The sequence below is a fragment of the Aegilops tauschii genome, chromosome 6, assembly GCF_002575655.3.
Source record: "Aegilops tauschii subsp. strangulata cultivar AL8/78 chromosome 6, Aet v6.0, whole genome shotgun sequence".
NCBI classification, from domain to species: domain Eukaryota; kingdom Viridiplantae; phylum Streptophyta; class Magnoliopsida; order Poales; family Poaceae; genus Aegilops; species Aegilops tauschii.
The window spans coordinates 164038273-164061100 of NC_053040.3; the positions used below are offsets into that span (position 1 = coordinate 164038273).

Genomic DNA, 22828 nt, shown 5'->3' on the forward strand with positions numbered 1-22828 from the left:
TCCTCGATTAGATAAATAATAAAAACAGTAATTTTTATGTTGAATGCTACTCCTACTCCCTCCGTTCCTAAATATTTGTCTTTTTAGAGATTTTAAATGGACTGCCACATACGGATGTATATAGACGTATTTTAGAGTGTACATTCACTTATTGCTCTGTATGTAGTCACTTGTTCAAATTTTTAAAAAGACAAATATTTAGGAATGGAGGGAGTACCTAGCATGTTTATCATGTAATCTTTTTACGGTATGAACATTGAGAAACGATGAAGTAATTGGCATCAACATAATAATATCCATGAATACTCGTAGAATGGTTTGACCTGCCACATAGACGCAAAAATCTGAAAATTCAACAACGTTGTTTGTTATTTTTGTAGTGATACAAACGTGTAGAACATGTCAATCAAATATACAATTGCACTAATCACCCCACTAATCATGGTGGACTTGGCTAGCTGTGGCCTAACTCGTTTATCCACAGTGCATTCTCATCCTTCCATCGGCCATGCGCCGATCCCTTCTTCTTCCCTCTGCTTCACATTCTCTTATTGTGTGTTTTAAATAGTCTACGAGTTCTGAACCAACTTTCGCCAAGCCGTGGTCGGAAGTACTATTTTTCGAGCTCGAATCTAGCATAACAAAGCCAGCGCTTGGTCTCAGTCACTCATCCAAGCACCTAATCCAAAGCAGCTAAGTAAAAAAAATAACTTAATCACCCCCCTGTAACAAACCCGGCAGAATCTACCGCACCCATCGGCGAGTAGAAAGCATAGATCCGTCACTCTCATCCACTCGTGGACAAAAAATATCTCGCCAGCGCATCTCCATTCCAGCCATCATCCTCCTCGTCGTCTTGCTCGCTCGCGGTGCCACTGCCACCGGCCAGTCGCCCACCCGCACGCCTCGCCGTTTTTTGTCATCTCGCCGACGCCGCGGATAAGGAATGGCGAGGCAGCAAGCAACCGGCCAAAGACTAAACTAATCTGGCAAGTAAGAGGAAGCAAAGATCGACTGCGGAAGGCAAGGCAGGGACGCAATCCGGAGGGAATTAATTGCTTTCCTTCCTCCCTTTCCGTGGAAAGGGACCGGCGCTCGCGGCGACCAGGAAGGCAAGGAACGCGTCCGGTTCTTGGATAAGCGGAGGCGCGGCACCGCACCGCACGCGGCATTCGCCTATATAACAAGGCCGCCGTGGGTGGGAGGCGGAGGGACAACTCCGTCTACACGCGCGCGCACCCGCCAAAGTCTTCTCCCGCGATTTTCTTCGTCTCCGCTCTCTTCGTGTTCGGGTTGTTGGCCGAGCGACTGTTGGGATTCTCTAGAGGTATGAGATTGACATGCTACTCTCTGGCGCTTGTTTTTCTTTCCATGGTGGTAGGATTGGGTTAGCTTCGTCTGGGGTTTTGTCCCCATTCGAGTTGTCTGATCTGATTGGGATATGCCCTGGAGAAGTTTGTCTTGGATTTGGGCGAAATTCCAAGATTTAGACGTTGCGCTGAATGTTTGTCCATTCTTGTAACCAACATCTTATAATAATTGAATAAGGAATGATACTGCATGTGTTCTACCGGAAATGACGCTTTGCTTTATCTGGTTTCCTTTCTTGGTTGTCATCAAGTTAAGATTCTGTGCATCATGTCCAAGTGTCTGTCAAATATAGTTAGTTGTAACTTGAAAGCTTTGTTCTTTCCTGAATAATCACCATCACCATTTCCCCAAGATAAATGAAACTCGGATTCTGCTTTCTTGATTCATGACAAGGTAGATACCTCTACAGATGATGGATTGGAAAATGTAATCGAAAGACGGGAATTCAGATTTAAGTTCTTTTTTGAAATGGTCACTGGGGAGAAAAGACACCCCCACCTGAAGTATATTTCAAAAGAAATTCAGATTCAAGATGAAATCTGTCTGTTGTCCTAATTGAAATTTGCACATACAGGAGGTTGAAAGTACTTGAAACAAATGGGGATTGGGGATGCATCACCTAGTGAAAACCAGTCTGCACACAAGGAAAAGAGGGATGAGACCACGCCACTTCTCCCGCTCAAGGCGGAAGAGGAAGATGGGATCCATGAGTTCAATGGAGCGTCTTTCTCGGGTGCAGTTTTCAATCTGTCGACAACCATTGTGGGGGCTGGAATTATGGCCCTGCCTGCAAGTATCAAGATGCTAGGCATTATCCCTGGTATTTTGATGATCATCCTTGTGGCATTGCTCACTGAGGCATCAATTGACATGATGGTCAGGTGCAGCCACCAGGCCAAGATTACATCCTATGGCTGGCTGATGGGTGACTCTTTTGGTCAATGGGGGAGGATTGCGCTGCAAGCATCTGTGGTCATAAACAACATTGGCGTCATGATTGTATACATGATTATCATCAGTATGCCTGCGACACGACCCTTTTCTGTTATGCCTACTTATCATCAAGAGTTGTAATGTAATTGGCAGTATACGTTCAGGTGCTATATTTGTAGTTGCTAAATTGCATAATATGGAATCCTTGGAAGCTAAGTAATAACTTATAAATTAATTACTCATAGTGAACACTGATACATGTCTTTGTTACAACACTTATTTGGTTCACTGCGGCTGGATTATTAACATAGGTCTTTTCATTGATGTTGGGTTTCCGTTTCCCATAATACTCAAGTCTGATCGACCTCCCTAAAAAAATCTCCACTAACCTATATGCTCCTATGTCTTTCCAAGTGATGTATTAGATGGCGCATCGAAATAAATGCAAAAAATGCTCTCTCTTGTTTTAGGAAATAGTTGGGTCCTTATTTGGACCATGCAATTCGCCTCAAACTATTGTTCATACTGCCTGTTCATCTTTTTCCAGGTGATGTGCTATCAGGAACATCTACAACTGGTGTTCATCACCGGGGTATCTTTGAGGGGTGGTTTGGTCCTCATTTGTGGAATTCTCGTCCAGTTGTTCTCCTTGCCACAACTATTTTTGTGTTTGCTCCATTGGTGAGCTTTAAGCGATTGGGTAAGTTTGTTTTGCATTGAAGAAAGAGGTCCATTTTGCTATTTCTTTTATGGTATCTGAACTTAAATACTAACGGGGCATCTTTGGCCGCAGATTCATTGAGATACACATCTGCTCTTTCAGTTGCCCTTGCTGTGGTTTTTGTTGTCATCACTGCTGGAATTGCTATTCTCAGACTGATAGAAGGGACCGCGGAGATTCCCAAACTCTTCCCTGAGATACATGAAATCAATTCCATCTGGGAACTCTTTACAGCTGTGCCGGTTCTTGTCACTGCCTACATTTGCCACTACAATGGTGTGTCTCCTACTTCATACTTGGTTTGCTCTTGCTGTTGTTCATTTCAATGAGATCTAAAACATCTGTTTTTCATGATTGGACAGTTCACAGCATTGATAACGAGCTGGAAGATAGAAGTCAGACTAAGCCAATTGTGCGAACTTCACTGGCTCTCTGTTCAAGTGTTTATGTTGCAACAAGCTTCTTTGCATATCTCCTCTTTGGCGAGGGTACCCTCTCCGATGTGCTCGCCAATTTTGACTCCGACCTTCATATTCCATTCAGCTCTGTCTTCAATGATATAGTTAGAGTGAGCTATGTAGTCCATGTCATGCTCGTTTTCCCTATAGTCTTCTTTGCCCTTAGGCTCAACCTGGATGGACTCCTCTTCCCCACCTCAAGGCACATTTCTCATGACAACCGAAGGTTTACCATTATCACCGTCTCACTCCTTGTTGTGATTTATCTTGCTGCCAACTTCATACCAAGCATCTGGGATGCGTTCCAGTTCACTGGTGCTACAGCTGCTGTCCTGATTGGTTTCATCTTTCCTGCCATGATCATACTCAGGTAATCAGCATTCTGTTTGCGTGATGCGTGCCCGATGTTTGTAGGTATCCTTTTGGTTTATGTGTTCGATAACTTTATTCTGCTCGTTGTTTCTTCAGGGATTCTTATGGGATTGCAACCAAGCGCGACAAGGTTTTAGCTGTAACCATGATTGTGCTTGCTGTGCTCTCCAATTCAGTGGCCCTGTACAGCGATGCGATGAGCATCTTCTACAGGAAGGTGGAGGCCTAGTCTGCTCCATGCCTCCATACTCCAAGGGAATAAGTCCAATACACATGCACAATTCGGAGTGATTATTGAGCTTTAGTTAGTATATTGCGCAGTCAAGCAATGTGATTTCATGGTGGCCACTAATTTTTGTTTTGGACACTTGAGAGGATTTTGTTTGCTGCATTTGTCTAGTTTCTTGAACATGTAATCCGGCTCAGCATCTAGATGAGCAATTTGTGATCTGGTCGCAGGTGTTTGTATTTATTGGCAAGAACAAGATTTTTATTTACCTTTTGGGGTTATGTACATGTTAATATTCGATCATCTTGAAATGGATGTTTGAGAAAGCTCTTTATATGCAATGAACTTAACCATATTCTAGGGGGAGACATTGTTGTGGATATATCATGTACAATCATGTACATTTGCACCGATGTTTTTCTCACCCGTGAAAAAGGCGAACATCGAGCTGCAAACCTAGGCACGACTATCGTGGTTGTGTCTTCTCTTGTGGCCACAAGTAGGGGTCAGGATCTTCTACAGTCCCATTAGGTAGAGAAACTTTGACTTACCCTTTTTATTGTTTTTTCTCATGTTTTGAAAATGTGACATGTAGTGTGTTGCGTGCTATCAATGGTGTCCAATCACCACACTTCACACCCTTAATTTTATAGAAAATGAAAAATGATACATAGTCTGAATGTGCAATCCTAGAAGGCACCGTTTACCATAGCGCACAATCAGACAATTCACATTAGTAGAAACATAATGCCAAAAAGTTTACCCCAATAACATATAAAAATAGGTTGTCGTGCTCACCGCACAATTAAAATAGGTTGTGTATTGAAGATACTAAAAATCATAACTGTCAACATTTTTCTTTGAGGAATATTGTGAAACAGTTTGTGATGTGGCCTCTAAACAGCAATTCGGTCAATAAAAACGCTTAGGTCTCCTTTGGTTTGCAGGAATTTTATAGTAATGCTATAGGATAAGATTTTTACAGGAGAATGTATTTTTTTAGGACCCTTTGGTTTCAAGAATGGATTGCTATTCCTATCTAGAATTGGTTTCTACCATTCCAGTTCAAGGAAAGAAATGTTTAGCTCAGACCTAATATAACAAATCTCATGTTATGAATCAAACGACATCTCTATAGCCTATAGGTATTGTCATACATGTCATCTGATTTCCAAATTTTCTTATTCTATCCAAGCAAAGGAGGCCTTCCTTTTGATATTGGGCCCCATCATGACAGCCCAGCAAACTGCAAACAGAGAAGTTCTCAGCAGAGAGCAGACAGGCGAACGAGCCCAAGCCCGATTCCTACTCCGAGACAGGTGTACGGCGGGAGCGGGAGGAAGCGCCGGCGATGGCGACTCCAGCGAAGGAGGAGGCGGCGGCAGGGCAGAGAGACGAGCTCGCCGACTCGCTGTCCGAGCTCTTCACCAACGTCTCCCTCATGGTCCGCGGCGAGCTCCAGGTTCGTGCGCCACACTCGAGCCCCCCCTCACAACCCCCGCGGCATCTCCAAGCTTTAGACGGCAAATCACGGCCTTCTCGAGGTCCCCCGATCTCAGCTGTCGTGTGCAAACGGACGAAAAGAAGAGCGATTTGATTCCGCACCCAACTGTTTGGTGTTGATTTGATGATTAGCTAACGCGATAAAAAAATCGTGCCATAACCCTAGCGCCGCAGAGCCCGTGGTCGTTCGTTCAGATTTCGTAGCTTGGACTGGTGCACGGATTGTCTAGGTATTTTCTGGATCTGGTTTGCTCACGGGGGCTTCGTTAACATTTGCCCCCATTTGGTTTCCGATGCCTCGGTTCGAAGGACTGGTAATAGCAGAGGAAAGCAATCACTGATCATGTAGTGTTAAAGTGGATTTTCTACCATTGAGTTGGTACGCCAAAATGAATACCTGTCCGTTGCATTATCTGGACACCAGTAATTGCTACGCAATGTGCTTTAGTGCATCCATTTCCAGGTTATTTCTCATTTATGCTTGAAGGCGCAAAACTCGGTTGGCTTTATTGTGATCTGAAATGGCTCTGTGTTCAGAATTTGTAGCCTAGGCTATGCGGTCTGTGCTCGGTTCTTTGTTTCTTGAGGGATTGAGTACTTCTTCAGGGGCCAAAAATGCATCACAATTTAGACACTACACTTTTGTAGCTCACAGATGACACATTTGTATAGGCATTGCTTCGTCTAACATGATAAGGCATCGCTGAAGTGCATGAATTCAGATTGGCAGCATAAGTCACAGAACATTGATTTGCTTACTTAATCAAAAGGAGAGAAGTAGATAAATGGTATTGACATTGACAGGCCTTTGCACAAATAGAGGCCATCCACTTGGTTTTGTGTTTGTGCTATGCCGTGTACCAAACAGCTTTCCGGTACTGTACTACTACTCATACAGTGAGATTATTTTCATGTTTGCCAACAAAGCGTTATTTTGATTTGAGCAATAAATGGTGTACTTCTAGTCTAGTTTTGACGGAAAGTGCTTTGGTAGCTAAGGGTAATTAAATGTATTGTAAATAACCTCACCAAACCATGTAGATTCATTGAAGGTTAAGAGATGGTTAATATTTTCTTAATCTGAATCTTCAGTGAAATGTGACAGATTTAATACAACTTTAGATTTGGTTTTCTAGGTTGTATTTCAAAAAACAAAAATGGTTAACTGTCCGTTGCTAATCTTTATCGGCAGGGTTACTGGCATTTGTTGTTATCAACATTTGTGATTCGTCAGCATTTATTTTTCCCTTAAGATGTCACATCCTTTTCAGGGAACCAACAACCAGCTCTCGCTGCTTGAAAAGATGAACCAACGCGTGACAGAGGAGTACAGTAACCACGGAGATGTTGCATCCGGTCTGCGGGTCTTTGTAGAACAGCTGAACGAGAAAAACCAACGGTTTGACGAGTACACAACACAGATTGACGCGATAGACCAGCAGGTGAGTGAGTTTGAGGCAGTGGTGTCCATGCTTGATAAGCATGTCTCCCTCTTGGAGAAGAAAGTGAAGTCCGCATATCACATTGCTCCCACACAATGATTCGTCTCCCAAGCATGTTGTATATCACCCCTATCATCTTCTGTATTCTCTACAATAATTGAGCATATCTCTAGTAGCCAAACACGTTTGGATGGGAAACTTAACACTCTAGTCCTAATGTTTCCACCATTGTTGTACTTGTAGTGTCACTGAATGGCCAAGTCGTGGTGTTACTTCCAGGTACTTGTTGATACAGTACTATCTTTGCTATAATGCACAGCGCTGTAAGATTGTCCCCACTTTCCGTTCATGCCATGAAACGAATGAGATCATAGCCGCGGAGCTTCATCATGCAGCAGTTTTACCTCAAGTATTTGTGCAATGAACCTGCCTCTGCCGTGCAGCTCTGATGGCTGGATTGGCATTCTCCTCTGCACGTTAGTGTTACAAAGATTCCCGCGAATTTTCAATTCATGGAACCGATCTCGTAAGGACTGGTCAATGACAGATGACATGTGGTGACAGAGGAGTTGAAGCCTCTGCCACTGAATTTCTTGGTCTGTAACGTTTTCACATGCGACTTGGCATCATGCATGCCTCTTATCATTGCAGCTGCGATCATGGACTTGACTGACACCAAATTTCTTACACAGGTTCATATGTATAATCTTTTCAAAAAATAAATGAATCATGACAATTTGGTACCCAAACCGTAGTACTCACTCTCCGGTCCTTTTTAGTCTGCACATAAGTTTTCTTCAAAGTTAAAGTATCTCTACTTTAACCAAACTTTCATATAGAAACAAGTATCAACATTCAAAATGCCAAATCAATGTTTTATGAAATATAGTTTCGTAGTATATAATTTTTTAAATATAAATTTAGTCAAACTTTGCAAAAAAATTCTAGAATACGCACGAGCATGCGTATCAACATTTGACTTGACACAAATCTAATACACGGTGTGAAAAGGACCAGAGGGAGTACTATATGTCTGTAGATGCAGCTTTGAATAAAGAGCTTCATTGGATAAAACATTTGGAAGGTGATGCAGAAAATAAAAATGGTTGGAAGTGAAGATATGCTACTATCGTACTATAGCATAGTACTCCCTCCGTTTCTAAATATAAGTCTTTTTAGACATCCCAACAAATGACTGCATACGGAGCAAAATGAGTGAATATATATTCTAAAATATGTCTACATACATCCGTATGTTGTAGTCCATTTGAAATGTTTAAAAAGACTTATATTTAGAAACGGAGGGAGTACTTGGCGTTGGGTAGAGTCAGATTGTGATTTTTCAATGTGTGGTGATGACGTTAAATTGTGCCGGTCAACGCCTTGAGCCATTGAAACGAGGTAACCTGGCCGCCCAGCTAGCTGTCGGGTGGAGTTTCCTACACTCCACTGTCACCGAGTTTATTAATCGCAAAGCTGATGCCAAGGTTTGGATGGAATAGCACAGCATGTTTACGCCATGAACAACACCAAAATCCCCACATCAGCAGCACCTACCCCGAAGGGCAAAAGTCCACCATGAAATATAACTACTACAGTACAAGGTTCCATCTTGGACAAGAAAAAGTTTTCCTCTATCATTCACACCGGTAACCCCTTGATCGTGGGCTCGCGTCACTGCATCTGATCTGCCAGAATGTCAAAGACGAAGTATAGTATAGTAAATAAATAAATTACTCTAAAGCAGGTTTAGTTTCTCCTTCACAAACAGACGAGACCTTTTCTCCTTGTAAAACGACATTTGCCCGCCGGAGAAGTTATTAATAACAAGGTAAAGTTAGGAAAACGATTGACGTGAGTTCCCGTCAAATAAAACCAAAGAAAATCGAGGGTAGCCAAGTCAACACTCGACGAGTTCGTTCATTCAAAAAGAAAAGGTCAGTACTCGAGAGAGCCTTTTACTTACTAACGCTTACGGTGGGCCCATGCGCAGCCGTGGCCCGCTGGTCAGGGGAAGGGTGGGAATCCAGTTAATGGTGGGCTAGGCGGCTAGCCGTGAGCGAAAGATAAGCATATCTCCTCCTCTCGCCGGAAATAATGGCGTCCCCACCACCGGCCACGGGCCATGGCCCGGAGCTGCCTTCCCATCCTATCCAGCGCACTCCTCCGGGTTTGTTGCTGGATTGGCCCCTCGACCTTTGCATAATTGCGTTATTGATCAGAGTGTCAGGCCATGACTAATTTGCTTTTCTTTTCTTTTCCTAGTGGAAGAAAGAGAGATGTCTGGCCTTCTTATGGTCCGTGGGAGCAACGGTGGTTGATACGGACACATGTGAACCTTGATCTTCATCATCATTGTTATAGCTGGTACTAGGAAGAAGAGGCGATCTCACCAACGAACCATAACAAAAAATAGTTCAACACTCCCTCCGTTCCAAAACAACCCAAGTTCTAATTTTGTCCCAAGTCAAACTAGCTCAAGACTAACTATGTGACCAAATACACACAGTATGAAAAATGTGCCAAGATCTACAGAAGGCATTCTTCTGCCTCTGCTTCTGTTACTCAAGATTTAGTTCTTTTTGAAGATTAAGAAAGATCCGAAATAAACCAAATACACATGGTATGAAAAATATATTTTTATAAAGAATCTCATGAGACCAATGTGATGTTTTTTTATGTTAAAATGTTTTTTTAGATTCACTAATTAAAATTATCATCTAGTAGATGAGAACTAACAAAATCTCATCCAACTCCTACACTACTTGATTAACCAAAGGGAAAAAAATTCATATGAATCTTCGTGTAAAATCGAACGGCGTAGGAGTTAGATGAGACATATTTGTTTTTCATCTAGACGAGAGCTAGATACATTTTTTTATACACTTGATCAAAGTTAAACAAGTTTGACACATGGCAAACCAAGAACTTCAATTATCTTGGAACAGAGGCAGTATGATGTGGTCTCCCAGCATAACTGATACAATGAATGTGTTTAAAACTAAACTACAAATATATACACTGTATATGTGATAGAAGGTAGTAAAAATAGTTCAAATATGCTCACAACTTCGCTATATCTAACTGTATATATGTGATAAAAGGAAGTAAAAGTAGTTCAAATATGCTCTCAGTTTTGATCTTACGCTATTTTTCTAGGTTGAGTTTAGTCTCGCATCGATTGCGGAAGAAAAGAGAGCACGAGTCATGAAAGGGGGCAGTGGGCCCTTCCAGTAGGCTCGTCTTTTACGGAGAGGGCGTCTATAGTGTGGTGCCTTATGATTAAGGCTTCAAGAGCTGAGACTGAGACGCTACTGTACCAATCGTTTTTGGTGGACTGTAATGCTAGTGCTGAATTTTCCACCATTTGTGCCAAATAGTTATTTTATAGCTCAGACAAAAATGTCTTGTGAATCTCAATGTATATAAGTGGTATGTGAATATTGTCTGAGGTTGCTCATCGTATTTTCAATCATTTACACCGACAACTTTTCTTTTAGGCTTAGACCTCCCACAGTGGAGTATTATATCTAGTACCATGCATGCAAGCTAAGGCTGATCACGATAGGAAGCATCATATTCTAGTATCATATGATACTAATGTCATGATACTATCTTCACAGTGCATAGTATCATAACCTGATAGTATTACAGTGACTTAATTTATTATGATGCATGACACATACTAGTACATCATCTAATATGACACACTATCATATCATGACACTCAATCCTCTCTTTTCTCATTTTATTGTGTGCCGCCTCAGCAAAATGCCTAGTTGCCATGCATGATACTACATATGACACTTCCATTGTGACCAACCTAAGCATTTCTATAAGATATCACATAACTAAATAAAAAAAGAGTTGGGTATATATTACGATACCGTATCATAATAAATAATATGGTATTACTTGTCATGTATGACAATACTATAATACTATTAACTTATGATACTACCCAGAGCGGGGAAGTCTAATTAGTGTGTGGCTACTAAACCACACTGTGCTGAACTTCTTATTTTAAAGTCAACCGTGAAAGAATAGCCAAAACCGTGGAAAATAATCTTAGCATTTTCAGTTTTGTAACACTCTTTTTTTAGTAAGGATTTGTTGGAAATCTGTTCCAGTAGTAACTTTCAGCAACTACCACAGTCTACTCAACTCAGGCCGGTAATCCCTGTTGTGCAAAACCACAAGAGCTTAACCACCCAGACCACAAATCCCTCCTCACTCTTCCAGCTCCTCCTCCCCCTTTCCCTTCCAGCGCAACGGAAACGCCTGACCCGACGCGCTCCTCTTCCTCCTCCTCTACTCATCGTCGTCCCCCTTCCCCTCTCGCCGTCTCCCCCCTCGCCCTCACCCGAGCCATAGCCCTAGACCTCCCCGCGGGGATGGGCGGCGTCACCTCGACGGTCGCGGCCCGCTTCGCCTTCTTCCCGCCCAGCCCGCCGTCCTACGGCATCGAGCCCCTGCCGCCGCCCGATGCCGCCGGGGCGGCGGCCGGGGAGGCCAAGGGGAAGGAGGGGAGCGTGGTGGTGGAGCTCACGGGGGTGCCGCGGAGGGCCAACGTGGAGGCGCGGCGGCTGCGGACCAAGCGGGGCACGGACGTGGTCGCCATGTACGCGCGCCAGACCGGCGCCAAGCTCACGCTGCTCTACTCCCACGGCAACGCCGCCGACCTGGGCCAGATGTACGAGCTCTTCGTCGAGCTCAGCGCGCACCTCAACGTCAACCTCATGGGGTACGCACGCACGCTGGATCGGGTTGGGTTAGACTTTAGATTGGGGGCGCCGTGGTTCTGGATTCGGGCACTAACCCTGGATCTCCCAGGCCGCGTTTCTCTGGATCAAAGCTACGCTTTTTACCGGGCTTTAAGAACGCAAGTGGTATTCCCCGGTGGAAATATTCGGATTGCGTGTCAGTAGGATGGTCGCTTCTTGGATTGGACGAAAAATGCCAACTTCTCTTCTGGTATTGCGTGATTGGGTTCAGGTTTTGGTACTGGGGCCGTGCTCTCTGGTGTTGGATTTGCTAGCTGTAGTCTAAATTAAACCAATTAGTACTAATCTGTGCGTTCATTCTCATGTATGCTGGTGCTTGGCTTCATCTTGGCTTGTGATGCGGCATTTGTCACTGATACGTCTGCTAATGGGTGTCTAGTTATTTTGTTCTTCCTCATATTCTTATCACAGAATAAACTACTACCAAATTGTGAGTTATTTTGTGGTTTTTGTAGATTGTTGGAATGCTTGCTTTAGGTGGCCGTGAGAAGTATCTGGAGGTTGTTCAGTCTTGGGTAGTAAGGGGGATATTTGGATTAAAAGCGCCTTTCCGTGATTGGATAATCCATGATTCATGTGATTTTATGAGGTGGCCCAAGACCTGATTTTTATTAGTTACTATTTTTGGCCAAAATTTGATGGATTTGTTCAGATTAGGTGTTACATGCTACCACTTTTAGAACATTTCACTAATAGAGTCTAGTAAGGAAAAAGCGGGAAATCAATACTTAATGAAGCTTTCCAGAACATTATTATGCAAGCACACGTGTCCGGTCCACAGCCCTCATAAAAGCGTAAATACCAAAATAAGCGATCAATGTTGTCATCTTCCTAACTGTTGTTTAAATATATCCATTTTTTGGGTTCAATTTCTTCTTTCGTTGGAGTTTTAGCCCGTTGATTCCTATGCATTGGATGGAGAATATTAGCTAGGTAGGTTTAGTATAATGAATCTGTTGATGAAGAGAGGTTTGAGTTTCTGATGAGAGAACCGTTGATTCATTCAGTTGATGTAGAAACTCTAGCAAATTTAAAAATTCTTTGGTGGAGTGATTGTCTTGTCCTTCATTGCTTTTATTAAATCAAGATTTTTGTTCTTTACCTAGCATGGTTATAACATTATCATATTTAGTTAATCTTTGTGTTATATGTCTGTTCTCTGAACGCACTTTTGTCCTTTATGGGGCCACTAGTTTTGGCGCAAGGCATTTTAAAAATGTTGAGCGTTTACATTATTACTAATATAACTTCAACATCACAGATGACTCCAGACATGACCCCTGTGGTTTCAATGCCCAGATTAGATACAGTGAACACTACTGTTCCATTTACTCTATATGCCTAAATACCCTTGCTTTATTACGGTTTAAAAAAAATATACCCCCCCCCTTCCCCAGCACGTGGAACTTGTGTTGTCGTGCTTAGCTTTCTTTGCCCTCTTGGCTATGCTGCTGCGCTCAGCCAAGCTTTGCGCAGGACGGCGCCATGCCTCCATGTTTGTGCTCGGCTGCAGCCCTATACAGTTCCCTTGGTTCCATAGCCTTGCCGGGCCAAGCTTCTTTTGTGACCTCTATTCGAGCTAGAGATTTTGTGATGGAGGTTAGTTTCAAAGGAAGATCTTCATCGTATTGAAGTTGAACTGTCGGGATTGTTCATTGTAATTAAGTTAGTCTAATTGCTGTTTCTGTTAGAGCGTTCCTGGAAATGTGTAAGAGGGAGGTGGAAAGTGTGGATGAACCATGATCGCTACAAACTCAGCGTTCTATAATTGCAAAGGTCATAAATAAGCTATGAGGCTACGCCTCAGCTGCCCTCCATGCTAATTAGTAGTGATACAAGGCCTTCTATAAATGCAACATAGCAAACTGATCCTCCGATTGCTTATTTAGTTATGCTATCTTCTTCCTTTCAAATTTTCCACGAAAGTGAAAATATATATTGAGATGACTAAAAAACGGAAAGTGTCTAGAAGGAAAGGAAACTTTCAACACCAATACAAGCCACTATATTGATTAGTTTCCCAATTAATATGTCACTTTTTTATAGCATTTTCAGTCGCGTTCCTTGCCAGTTTACATGGTTGCATGTTGCCGCCACTCTTTCATCATCCTGTGATATAGTACCTTGGAAGATAGTGGTCGGACCCTTCCCCGGACCCTGCGCAAGCGGGAGCTACGTGCACCGGGCTGCCCCCCAATTAACAGGATGCATCCGATGAAGAAACCTATTTTCACAATGGGAATCGCTGGATGAACCTCTCTTATGTCTCTTGGGATTATTTTGGCGAAACACTAACATATTTTTGTTCTTTCTTTCCTTTGCAGCTATGACTACTCTGGTTATGGACAATCTTCTGGAAAGGTATACATATTTTCTCTTTTTCTTTTTTTGGCTTCTGTTCTCCTCAGTGTGCATAATACTAATCATTTATTCTTATCTATTATGGCAGCCCAGTGAGCAAAACACATATGCTGATATAGAGGCCGTTTACAGATGTCTCATAGAAACCTATGCAGCCTCTGAGGAAAATATCATTCTTTATGGCCAATCAGTGGGGAGTGGTCCTACTTTGGATTTGGCTTCACGTTTGCCTCGTTTGAGAGCAGTTGTTGTACATAGTCCAATTTTGTCTGGCTTAAGAGTGATGTATCCTGTAAAACATACATACTGGTTTGACATATATAAGGTAACTAATTTACATTTCTTCAGTCCTTTTTTGTACTTACCTGCATCTGATTTGTCTTGTATCTGCAGAACATCGACAAAATTCCACAAGTCAGTTGCCCTGTTCTAGTGATTCATGTGAGTGTCCTTTCCTCCTTAATCTTATACACAGTTTTGACTTTATGTTCAGGGCATATGTGTTATCCGCCTAGACATTTTCTTTAGCATTCTCATGCCCCTGTCTGCCCATTCATGCACGGGAACACATTTGCATTCTAGTAATGTTACATAGGTGAACTTGTACATGAGGACATGTTGATTAGTAACTAGTGGAGAAAATATCAAGCAGGTTTAATTATTTAAGATGTCTACAAATGGCTATTTGGTTGTTTATTAATCACATAATAGGATTACGGCAAAGTACAGTATCAATCATCCAACTGTTGCCTTTGGGAATGGCTAGAATTTTGACTTTTGAGAACCTGCTAGCACATGTGAATATGAGCATAGGGCCATCACTGTATTTCTTGCCAAAGTCTCTATAATGGTAATGCAATCAAAAGTCTCCAGGTTCACTGAGAAAGAGAAATGGTAATCGATATAGCATACTATGTAAACACGTGACAATTATTCCATTAGCTGGCATAGCTTTACCATGAGTTGATTTTGTATACTATTGCCGTGGCATTGTTGCTTTAACAAATTATTCATAAATTTTGCTATTAATTCTAGTCAAGATGTAGAACAAGAAAGATGATACAGAAGTATTCTTTTGTAGAAGACCGAAAGCTGACTGAGTAACCGCAACACCTCTTTTCACATTTTTGTGATACTAATACAATCTCTTCTTTCAGGGTACAGCTGATGAAGTCGTCGACTGTTCTCATGGGAGGGCATTGTGGGAACTCGCTAAAGTAAAGTACGAGCCTCTGTGGGTCAAAGGAGGAAACCACTGTAATTTGGAACTCTATCCAGAATACATTAAACATCTAAAGAAGTTTGTTGGAGCCATAGAGAAACTGCCAGCCCCAAGTGATGAATCCCCAGAGAGCTCAGGTGCATCAGATCGTACCCAAACAGAGCCTGAAGGTACAGAGGAGCCAAGGAAAAGCGTAGACCATAGGGAGAAAACAAGGCCAAGCATCGATCATAGAAAGAGCACAGATCGTAGAGATAAACCGAGGGGCAGTACAGATAGGAGGGACAAAAGCAGAAAGAGTGTAGATAATCCTGACAGACCACGAGCCAGTGTTGATCAGCCCGATAGGCCAAGGAAAAGCGTCGACCGGTACGTTTACCCTTCACGATGTACCAGATAGTTCCTTTTCAAGACATGCTGTATATGTGTTGACTAATATGATCAAATGGTTGTTTGTTTACAGCTTTGGAGGGATGATGAAGGCTGTGAGGTTGCGCAACATCGACTGTTTCAAGGTACCGACAACGTCCTCCGGGAGCTGAATATAGATACCAGAAAAGGTCAGTGGTGTTTTGGAGGGCGCCTCGTCTGTATGTATTCCATCTGTGTAAGTTAATTCATTTGGGTGATTGGTTCGGCTGTAGGCGGTATATCTCAACACAGTGGGGGATTTGTAATGTTTCTGGTTTTGTGTTCCTTGTGAGATGAAATAATAACTTAACTTGTTTATAACATGCTCCTCAATTTTCTTCCTACTTAGATGAGGTTCAGATTCTTTTAGATGGATTTAGTTGTGGACTGTGATAGGCCTGGCTCGGTTCAAGCTCGAGCTCGAGCTCGATCTGATGTTATTCCAAGCACGGATTTTGCAATTTGGTCTCTCCGGTTGTAGCTCGGACGCATAGGCGATCGTAGTAGAGCAGAGCTGACGTTTGCGGACCAGCGTGTAAACAACATTGTATCCTTTGGCAGCAGTTGAGGAAGGTGGTGTGGTGGGGAGCCTGTGCGGCTTCTTCAGATAATTTTGGGCAGGTGTTGTATCCATGAATGCTCTTACAGGAGGACTCAAATCGTAGTGAAGCGAAATTGGTCAGCTGGGAGTTCTGTCTAGTTTGTTCAAGGAAAATGCCTTGCATCTGTTTCTTTTTCTTTTGAGTCTTATGCCTTGCATCTGTCGGGGTGATGTTTTCATTGCATTGCATTGCATGGGAAGAAGTTCTCATCGCACAAACTTGCTCACTCAACATCAACGTAGTAAATCAATAAATTCTATCCATGAATGTTTTCAGTCAGTCTACGTTTGGTCAGCTCAGTTTGTTTGGGGTTTTTGGACAAAAAAAATATACTCTGATGTGTTTGACATCAATAAATAAATAAATAAATACGTCGGCTTCGTAAACCATAATACCTCCGATACACTTTTTATTTTATTTTGTGGAGTATTTTGAAAAGGAGGCCCTCGTTTTTCTAAGGAGGCCCTCGTTTTTCAACCCCACGTGCACACTGCTCGTGGCCTCACTGTGAAGTCACGCCGTGTGGATACCCCTAGTGCCAGTGGATATGCCAACGACTCCATCGCGCCATGGGCCGCCAGAGTCGGAGGAGAATCTGCCGGCGGAGGCCAGCAAGGCGGTGAGAAGGGACCAAGCCTGGATCGCGGCCTCGTGTCCCCCCAAACCCAAAGCCGTTTGGCGGTGGCCGAGCGGAGCCGTGTGCTCGGTCGGTGGCGCCACGTTCCTTCACCCAGAGGTTTGGCCTCGGCAAGGCCGTGCAACGTGTTGCGGCGTTCCCATACCAGCATTACCATTACCAACCCCCGGGGTCTGCTGGATCTGCCGGCGTGGGAGTATGGGAACGGCGCCGGACTCCACCCAGTTGGTCGGGCCGGTGCCTCCTCCTCCTCCTCCTCTCCTAGTCGTGCCCGTAGCCGTACGTACGTACGTGGAGTTGTGTCGCGCACGCACGTAGCTGTGTCTCTCGCGGCACGCACGTACGTACGGCGCCACGACGTGGGTCGTGTGCAGGCGGACCCGTCTGCACTAATGCATCTTCCGGTCCACAACACTCAGCGCATGTTGTATCACGCGGTTTATCACATGTTGTAACTACACATTTTCAACGAACTTGAGACATATACCATCATTAGCCAAAAAAATATCAAGTTTAACCGTTTAAAGTTAAGAGCGCCTACAATGAAACCTAACTGTAAGAGGAACACAAAGGAAGATTGGCGTAATGCGATGGATGTTGTATTGAGCCTCTCACACGGTTTGTATAGAGTACAAGGCTTGAAGTGTAAAAAACCTCTTCTAGAGATAAGGCAGGAGATAATGGCTACAAATCATAGTCTACCAAATGATGGCCAATATCCGGCCATCATTTCCTGGAAGCTCATCAATGATGGCCAATATTCGGCGGCGACGCCGTACCGTGCACAATTTCTTGGCCTTATCGACTCAGATATGCCTCTTTTGGTGTGAAAGAATTGGGCTCCTCCCAAATGCATTTTTTTGCTTGGTTGGCCATCAACAATAGAATTTGGACGGCTGACCGGCTTCAGCGCAGGGGTTGGCCAAACTATAACCTTTGCCCGCTATGCAAACAAACGCCAGAATCAGCAGCTCACCTTCTCTTCCAATGTGGTTACACGGTTAGAGTCTGGGGAATGATCAAAAGATGGCTCGATTTACATGATGTCCATCCTACGTATTAGGGAGTGGCACAACATTGCTTCCGGGAGGTCACAATCTCGAAGGGCGCTTCTTCCCCTTATGCTTCTATCTCTTGGGAAATCTGGAAAGAGCGAAATGCGCGTGCGTTCCGCAGCACGGCGATTCCGGTCGGGGTGTTTGTGACTCGCGTCAAAGCGAAAACTTTGTTGTGATGCCTTGCCGGGGCGAAATATTTGTGTAATATAATACCGCAAGAGTGATGCTTGTAACCTAGTCTTTTGGCCAAGACTCTTAAACCTTCTTCTTATTCAATGAAAATGGCAAGTCTTTTGCCTTGTTAAAAAAAATAGTCTACTAAATATAGATATATGTCACCTCGCAAAAAAAAAAAGAGATATGTCTATACTCTTCTAACACTAACAGTGCAGTTCTTCTCCTAATAAAAAAAATGCAAAGATACGTAGTTCCAGTTTCGTGTACTAGTTTTTTCTGACTAAGCGTACTAATTATTATTTTTTTCGGGCAAATCACAGAGCTTTATTCAACAAAAGTGTTCTCCCGGCAATCAGCTAAGAGGCTGGTCACCAAGAAGCTAGGGGTTTCCTCGAGCCAGCAATCGGTCGCATTCAGAGTGCATGCACGTTTTGCACAGAGATGCCGGTAAATTTGCTGCCCTATTTACATGTTGAATCTCAAAAACTGAAACATCAAAAACTAGCTCTCCTATTTCATCTAGGATAGGAGCCATAATCGAGCGTGAATTGTGGCGAGAATTCCAGAGTTGCACTAACTCCTGACAGTCGGTCTCCATTATCACATGCGATATGCCTCGAAGTTTTGCAAAAAGCGCTCCTTCTCGCAATGATAAAGCTTCCATAATCAACGGATCTGAAATGTCACCGAACGGCTTGCACCAAGCTCCCAGTAGCGCTGACGCGGAGTGAGCAACACCACCCGCGCCTCCTCGGCCATCCGCCACATTGAGTGCACCATCTTCATACCTGGTTCGGGTGGCCGCCATCCGAAGCCTGGTAGAAGTGTAGTTTCTTTCCGCGGTAATTCTAGCAGTGCTAGGGCCTCCTTCGTCGATCTGATGGCCGCTGTTGGGTCTCTCCCCTCTTCCCCATGCTTGATCTGATTGCGAGAATGCCAGATCGTCCACATGATGGTAATAATCTTTGCTCGATCTTCATCTTTGATCTGGTCTCCACATAGGATGTCTCTGGCCCACGAGCGTGGGTGTAGCCGAGGAAGCCTCAAATCAAACAAGGCACAAGCTTCATTCCAGAAACGTTGAATGAGTGCATGCATGAGATCCTCCTCCCTTGCCAGACAAACTTTAAAAGTATCTAAGACTGCAATATGGTGATACTTTAGAGTACTTTCGTCCTGTAGGATCCCTCTCAGTACCCTCCACCAGAACACTCGAACTTTTGGGATCACTTTGAGTTTCCACAATGCCGTCCACATCTGTTTATCATCTCGAGAAGCACCGGTAGCCGTCCCTTCCTCTAGAGCAAAGCGCTCGTTCTGAGTCATTAGAGCGCGGTACGCCGATTTAACAGTGTAGTTGCCTGATCGTTCAAAAGCCCAAGCATAGAAATCCTCTCCTCCTCCCCTTCTGATTGGGATGTTAAGAATGGCATCAGCATCCGGGGCGATGAAGGTTGTCCTAATCAGATCCTGCCTCCACGTCCAGTTATCGGTATCAATGAGGTCGGAAACTGTCTGAATCGGCGTGGTTGGAGGTTTTAGCAAAGGTGACATAGATATGGTTCCCGGAATCCATTTGTCCCGCCATACATCAATGGATCTCCCATCTCCAACTCTCTTGATAAGGCCCGCTTGCAATGCTTCCCTGCCAGCAATGATGGCTCGCCAAGTCGCTGACGCTGACTTTGGAACAGAAGCATGCAAGAAATCCGTGTCAGGAAAGTATCGACCTTTCATTACTCTTGCGCAAAGAGAATTAGGGTTAGTCATAAAGCGCCAACCATGCTTCCCGAGCAGCGCAAGATTGAACTGATGGGGGTCACGAAACCCCATACCACCTTGGCACTTTGGTGTAGCTAAATTCTTCCAGGAAACCCAATGCAACACATTTTTGTCAATAGAGCTGCTCCAGAAATATTTGGCCATTGGTGAAGTCAAACTCTTGCACACCTTCTTTGTCAATAAGAATGTACTCATGGAGTACGTGGGAATCGCCTGAACAACTGATTCCAGCAATGTTTCACGACCTGCGCATGCAAGTAGTTTCTCAGACCATCCCTGTATCTTCACGCGAGCTCTCTCCCCGATGTGGTCGAAAGTAACGCTTGTGATGCGGCCAACCTCCGTGGGCAGCCCCAGGTAACGCTCGCTAAAGGCCTCGACGTCGATGTTGAGAACCGATTTTAGCTGCTGCTTGAGCTGGGCCGGCGTGTTGGAGCTGAAATAAATAGCACTCTTAGTACGATTAACACACTGACCCGATGCTTCCCCGTAAATTCCGAGGATGTCATTCAATCTCTCTGCACTTTGGGTGGTTGCACTAACGAAGATCAAGCTGTCGTCAGCGAAAAGCAAGTGTGACACCCATGTCGATCTGTAGCTCACTCTTATACCTCTGTCAATGTGCCCATTATTTTAAAACTTCAGCAAAGAGGAGAAACCCTCCGCACAGAGCAGAAAAAGGAAAGGTGACGCCGGGTCCTTGTCTCAACCCACGTGAGGGTGTAAAGAAGGGCAGCAGCTCACCGTTTACCCGGACTGAGAAGCGCACCGAAGATACACACTTCATGATTAGCCGGACAAAGACCATGTTGAAGCCCAACTTTGTGAGAATAGCCTCAAGAAAATGCCATTCGACACGGTCGTAGGCTTTCATCATGTCTAGTTTAATTGCACAAGCATAGTTCTTCCCTTTTTTCTGCCTTCTCATTGTGTGCACACTCTCATATGCAACTAGGACATTATCAGTTATGAGCCGTCCAGGGACGAACGCGCTTTGTTCTTCACTGATTATCACATCCATATATGCTCTCATTCGGTTCGTCACACACTCTGAAGCAATCTTGTATAGAACCGAGCAGAGTGCAATGGGTCTATACTGCGATATAAACTGGGGGTGCCGTACCTTGGGAATCAAAGTGATGGAAGTGTCGTTCAAACCCACTGGTAGTTCTCCTCCGTTAAGAAAATCCAACACTGCCGCAGTTACTGCCTACCTACTAAGCTCCAGTGACGCTGATAAAACCCCGTAGTGAAGCCGTCTACCCCCGGCGCTTTGGAGGGAGCCATTTGAAACAAGGCTGCCCTGACTTCCGCCGCCATATAGGGTTTTGTTAATTCCACGTTCATGTAATCCGTGACCTTAACTGGAACATGAGTGAGCAGCTCGGTTGAATCCATAAAACCTTGGGATTCATATAAATTCTTATAGAATGTTTGAACCTTGCTCTTATCTTCCTCTTCATTTGCGCAAACCGAGTCATCCGCTCAACATAAACCTTGTATTCTGTTAATACGTTTCCTTTGAGCTGCTTGAGCTTGAAAATATGCAGTGTTACGATCGCCTTCTCTCAGCCAAGGAACACGAGATCGCTGCCGTAGCCAGATCTCCTCCTGGTGAAGGGCCTCGCGCAGCTGTCGAACCACAGTTTTTTCCTCCTCTGTTGGCCCTCGTCCCACCGAACGACACTGAAGATTGTCGAGTCTTTTCTGCAACTGTCTGACTCGGCGAGTTAAGCAACCAAACTCGCGAGACCCCCAAGGTTCAAGCGTTGCCTTCAGATGATGCAATGAGTCCGCAATACCTTGGAGGCGCGGACCTCTGTTTGCCTCTTGCACTACAAAAAATACACTTCCATGATGATACGTGTTTGTCAAAGTAGGTCACGTTTTCTGTCATGCATGTACATCCATGACAAATTTATGACAGAATCAAGATAGTCATACTTGTGCTGTCGTAGAAGTGTTCCATGACATTACCAAAATTATCATCACAGAAGTGTCCACTTCCATGACGATAAATCGCGCATCACAGAAGTGCTTTCGTCAAGGGTGACCGACACGTGGCATCCACCATAACGGAATGCCGTTAAGCTATTGGGTCCGGTTTTGGATCCGATAACCCGTTAACAGCCCCGACCAATGGGGATTTTCTACGTGTAAAATCATCATTGGCTGGAGGAAACACGTGTCGGCTCACCGTTGGGACAGATGTCATCCACTCATTGGACCCAAAGCGCCTATGATACGCCGACACGTGGCACGGCCCAACAGAGGCCCATTCCTGTGAAAAGGCCGGCCCGTTTGACTTGGTCAAAAGGTGGCGGGACGGCCCACGGCAAGCCTGTTAACGGCCTGTTCGCATATAGCCCATTTATAGCCCGCTATCCCAGGGCCCATTTACGGCCTATCCGAATTAGGCCCAGTAGCGTCATCTGGGCCGTCCAATATAATTCCAGCCCATTTTAACTTTCGGCCCATATATGGCCCATGACGTCTTTCGGCCCATATGAGGCCCTTAGTAACCCTCGGCCCCTTAACGGCCCGTGGTAAAACTGGCCCGTAATGAACAGTGTATCACTTTATACCCATTAACGGCCCATTATTCCGTTGGGCCGTTTCCAGCCCATGATATCTTTCGGCCTTCTCAGGGCCCATTTATTCTTGGGCTCATTTCTAGCATTCGGTTACTTACGGCCCGTTACTGTCATTTTCTGCTTGTGGGCCAAATTCAGCCCGTGGTTACAGTCGGCCCGTTTGTGGCCCGT

The 22828-nt window shown here is 44.3% G+C and overlaps 3 protein-coding genes across 3 annotated transcripts; all 3 read left to right on the top strand.

The window, feature by feature from the left end:
* The first annotated feature begins 797 nt into the window (after window positions 1-797).
* Window positions 798-4418, top strand: LOC109734692 (amino acid transporter AVT6A). The gene is made up of 6 exons (XM_020293887.4): window positions 798-1327; window positions 1946-2389; window positions 2852-3004; window positions 3098-3301; window positions 3388-3853; window positions 3952-4418. The coding sequence occupies exons 2-6, from the start codon at window positions 1969-1971 to the stop codon at window positions 4082-4084; spliced, it is 1377 nt and encodes a 458-aa protein (XP_020149476.1). The 5' UTR covers window positions 798-1327; window positions 1946-1968; the 3' UTR covers window positions 4085-4418.
* An 897-nt stretch (window positions 4419-5315) lies between these two features.
* On the top strand, window positions 5316-7367 carry LOC109734693 (biogenesis of lysosome-related organelles complex 1 subunit 2). Its single transcript, XM_020293888.2, has 2 exons — window positions 5316-5546; window positions 6859-7367. The coding sequence occupies exons 1-2, from the start codon at window positions 5436-5438 to the stop codon at window positions 7126-7128; spliced, it is 381 nt and encodes a 126-aa protein (XP_020149477.1). The 5' UTR covers window positions 5316-5435; the 3' UTR covers window positions 7129-7367.
* Window positions 7368-11217: 3850 nt separating this feature from the next.
* LOC109739826 (uncharacterized) lies at window positions 11218-16151 on the top strand. Its single transcript, XM_020298859.4, has 6 exons — window positions 11218-11773; window positions 14138-14174; window positions 14263-14499; window positions 14568-14615; window positions 15332-15765; window positions 15860-16151. The coding sequence occupies exons 1-6, from the start codon at window positions 11424-11426 to the stop codon at window positions 15936-15938; spliced, it is 1185 nt and encodes a 394-aa protein (XP_020154448.1). The 5' UTR covers window positions 11218-11423; the 3' UTR covers window positions 15939-16151.
* The last annotated feature ends 6677 nt before the right edge of the window (window positions 16152-22828 follow it).

Coding starts and splice junctions, on each gene's coding strand:
- LOC109734693 (XM_020293888.2), top strand. CDS start 5,436: ATGGCGACTCCAGCGAAGGAGGAGGCGGCGGCAGGGCAGAGAGACGAG. Junction 5,547..6,858: donor TGGTCCGCGGCGAGCTCCAG/GTTCGTGCGCCA, acceptor CATCCTTTTCAG/GGAACCAACAACCAGCTCTC.
- LOC109739826 (XM_020298859.4), top strand. CDS start 11,424: ATGGGCGGCGTCACCTCGACGGTCGCGGCCCGCTTCGCCTTCTTCCCG. Junction 14,175..14,262: donor ATGGACAATCTTCTGGAAAG/GTATACATATTT, acceptor CTATTATGGCAG/CCCAGTGAGCAAAACACATA. Junction 14,500..14,567: donor ACTGGTTTGACATATATAAG/GTAACTAATTTA, acceptor TTGTATCTGCAG/AACATCGACAAAATTCCACA.
- LOC109734692 (XM_020293887.4), top strand. CDS start 1,969: ATGGGGATTGGGGATGCATCACCTAGTGAAAACCAGTCTGCACACAAG. Junction 3,302..3,387: donor CTACATTTGCCACTACAATG/GTGTGTCTCCTA, acceptor ATGATTGGACAG/TTCACAGCATTGATAACGAG. Junction 3,854..3,951: donor CCTGCCATGATCATACTCAG/GTAATCAGCATT, acceptor TTGTTTCTTCAG/GGATTCTTATGGGATTGCAA.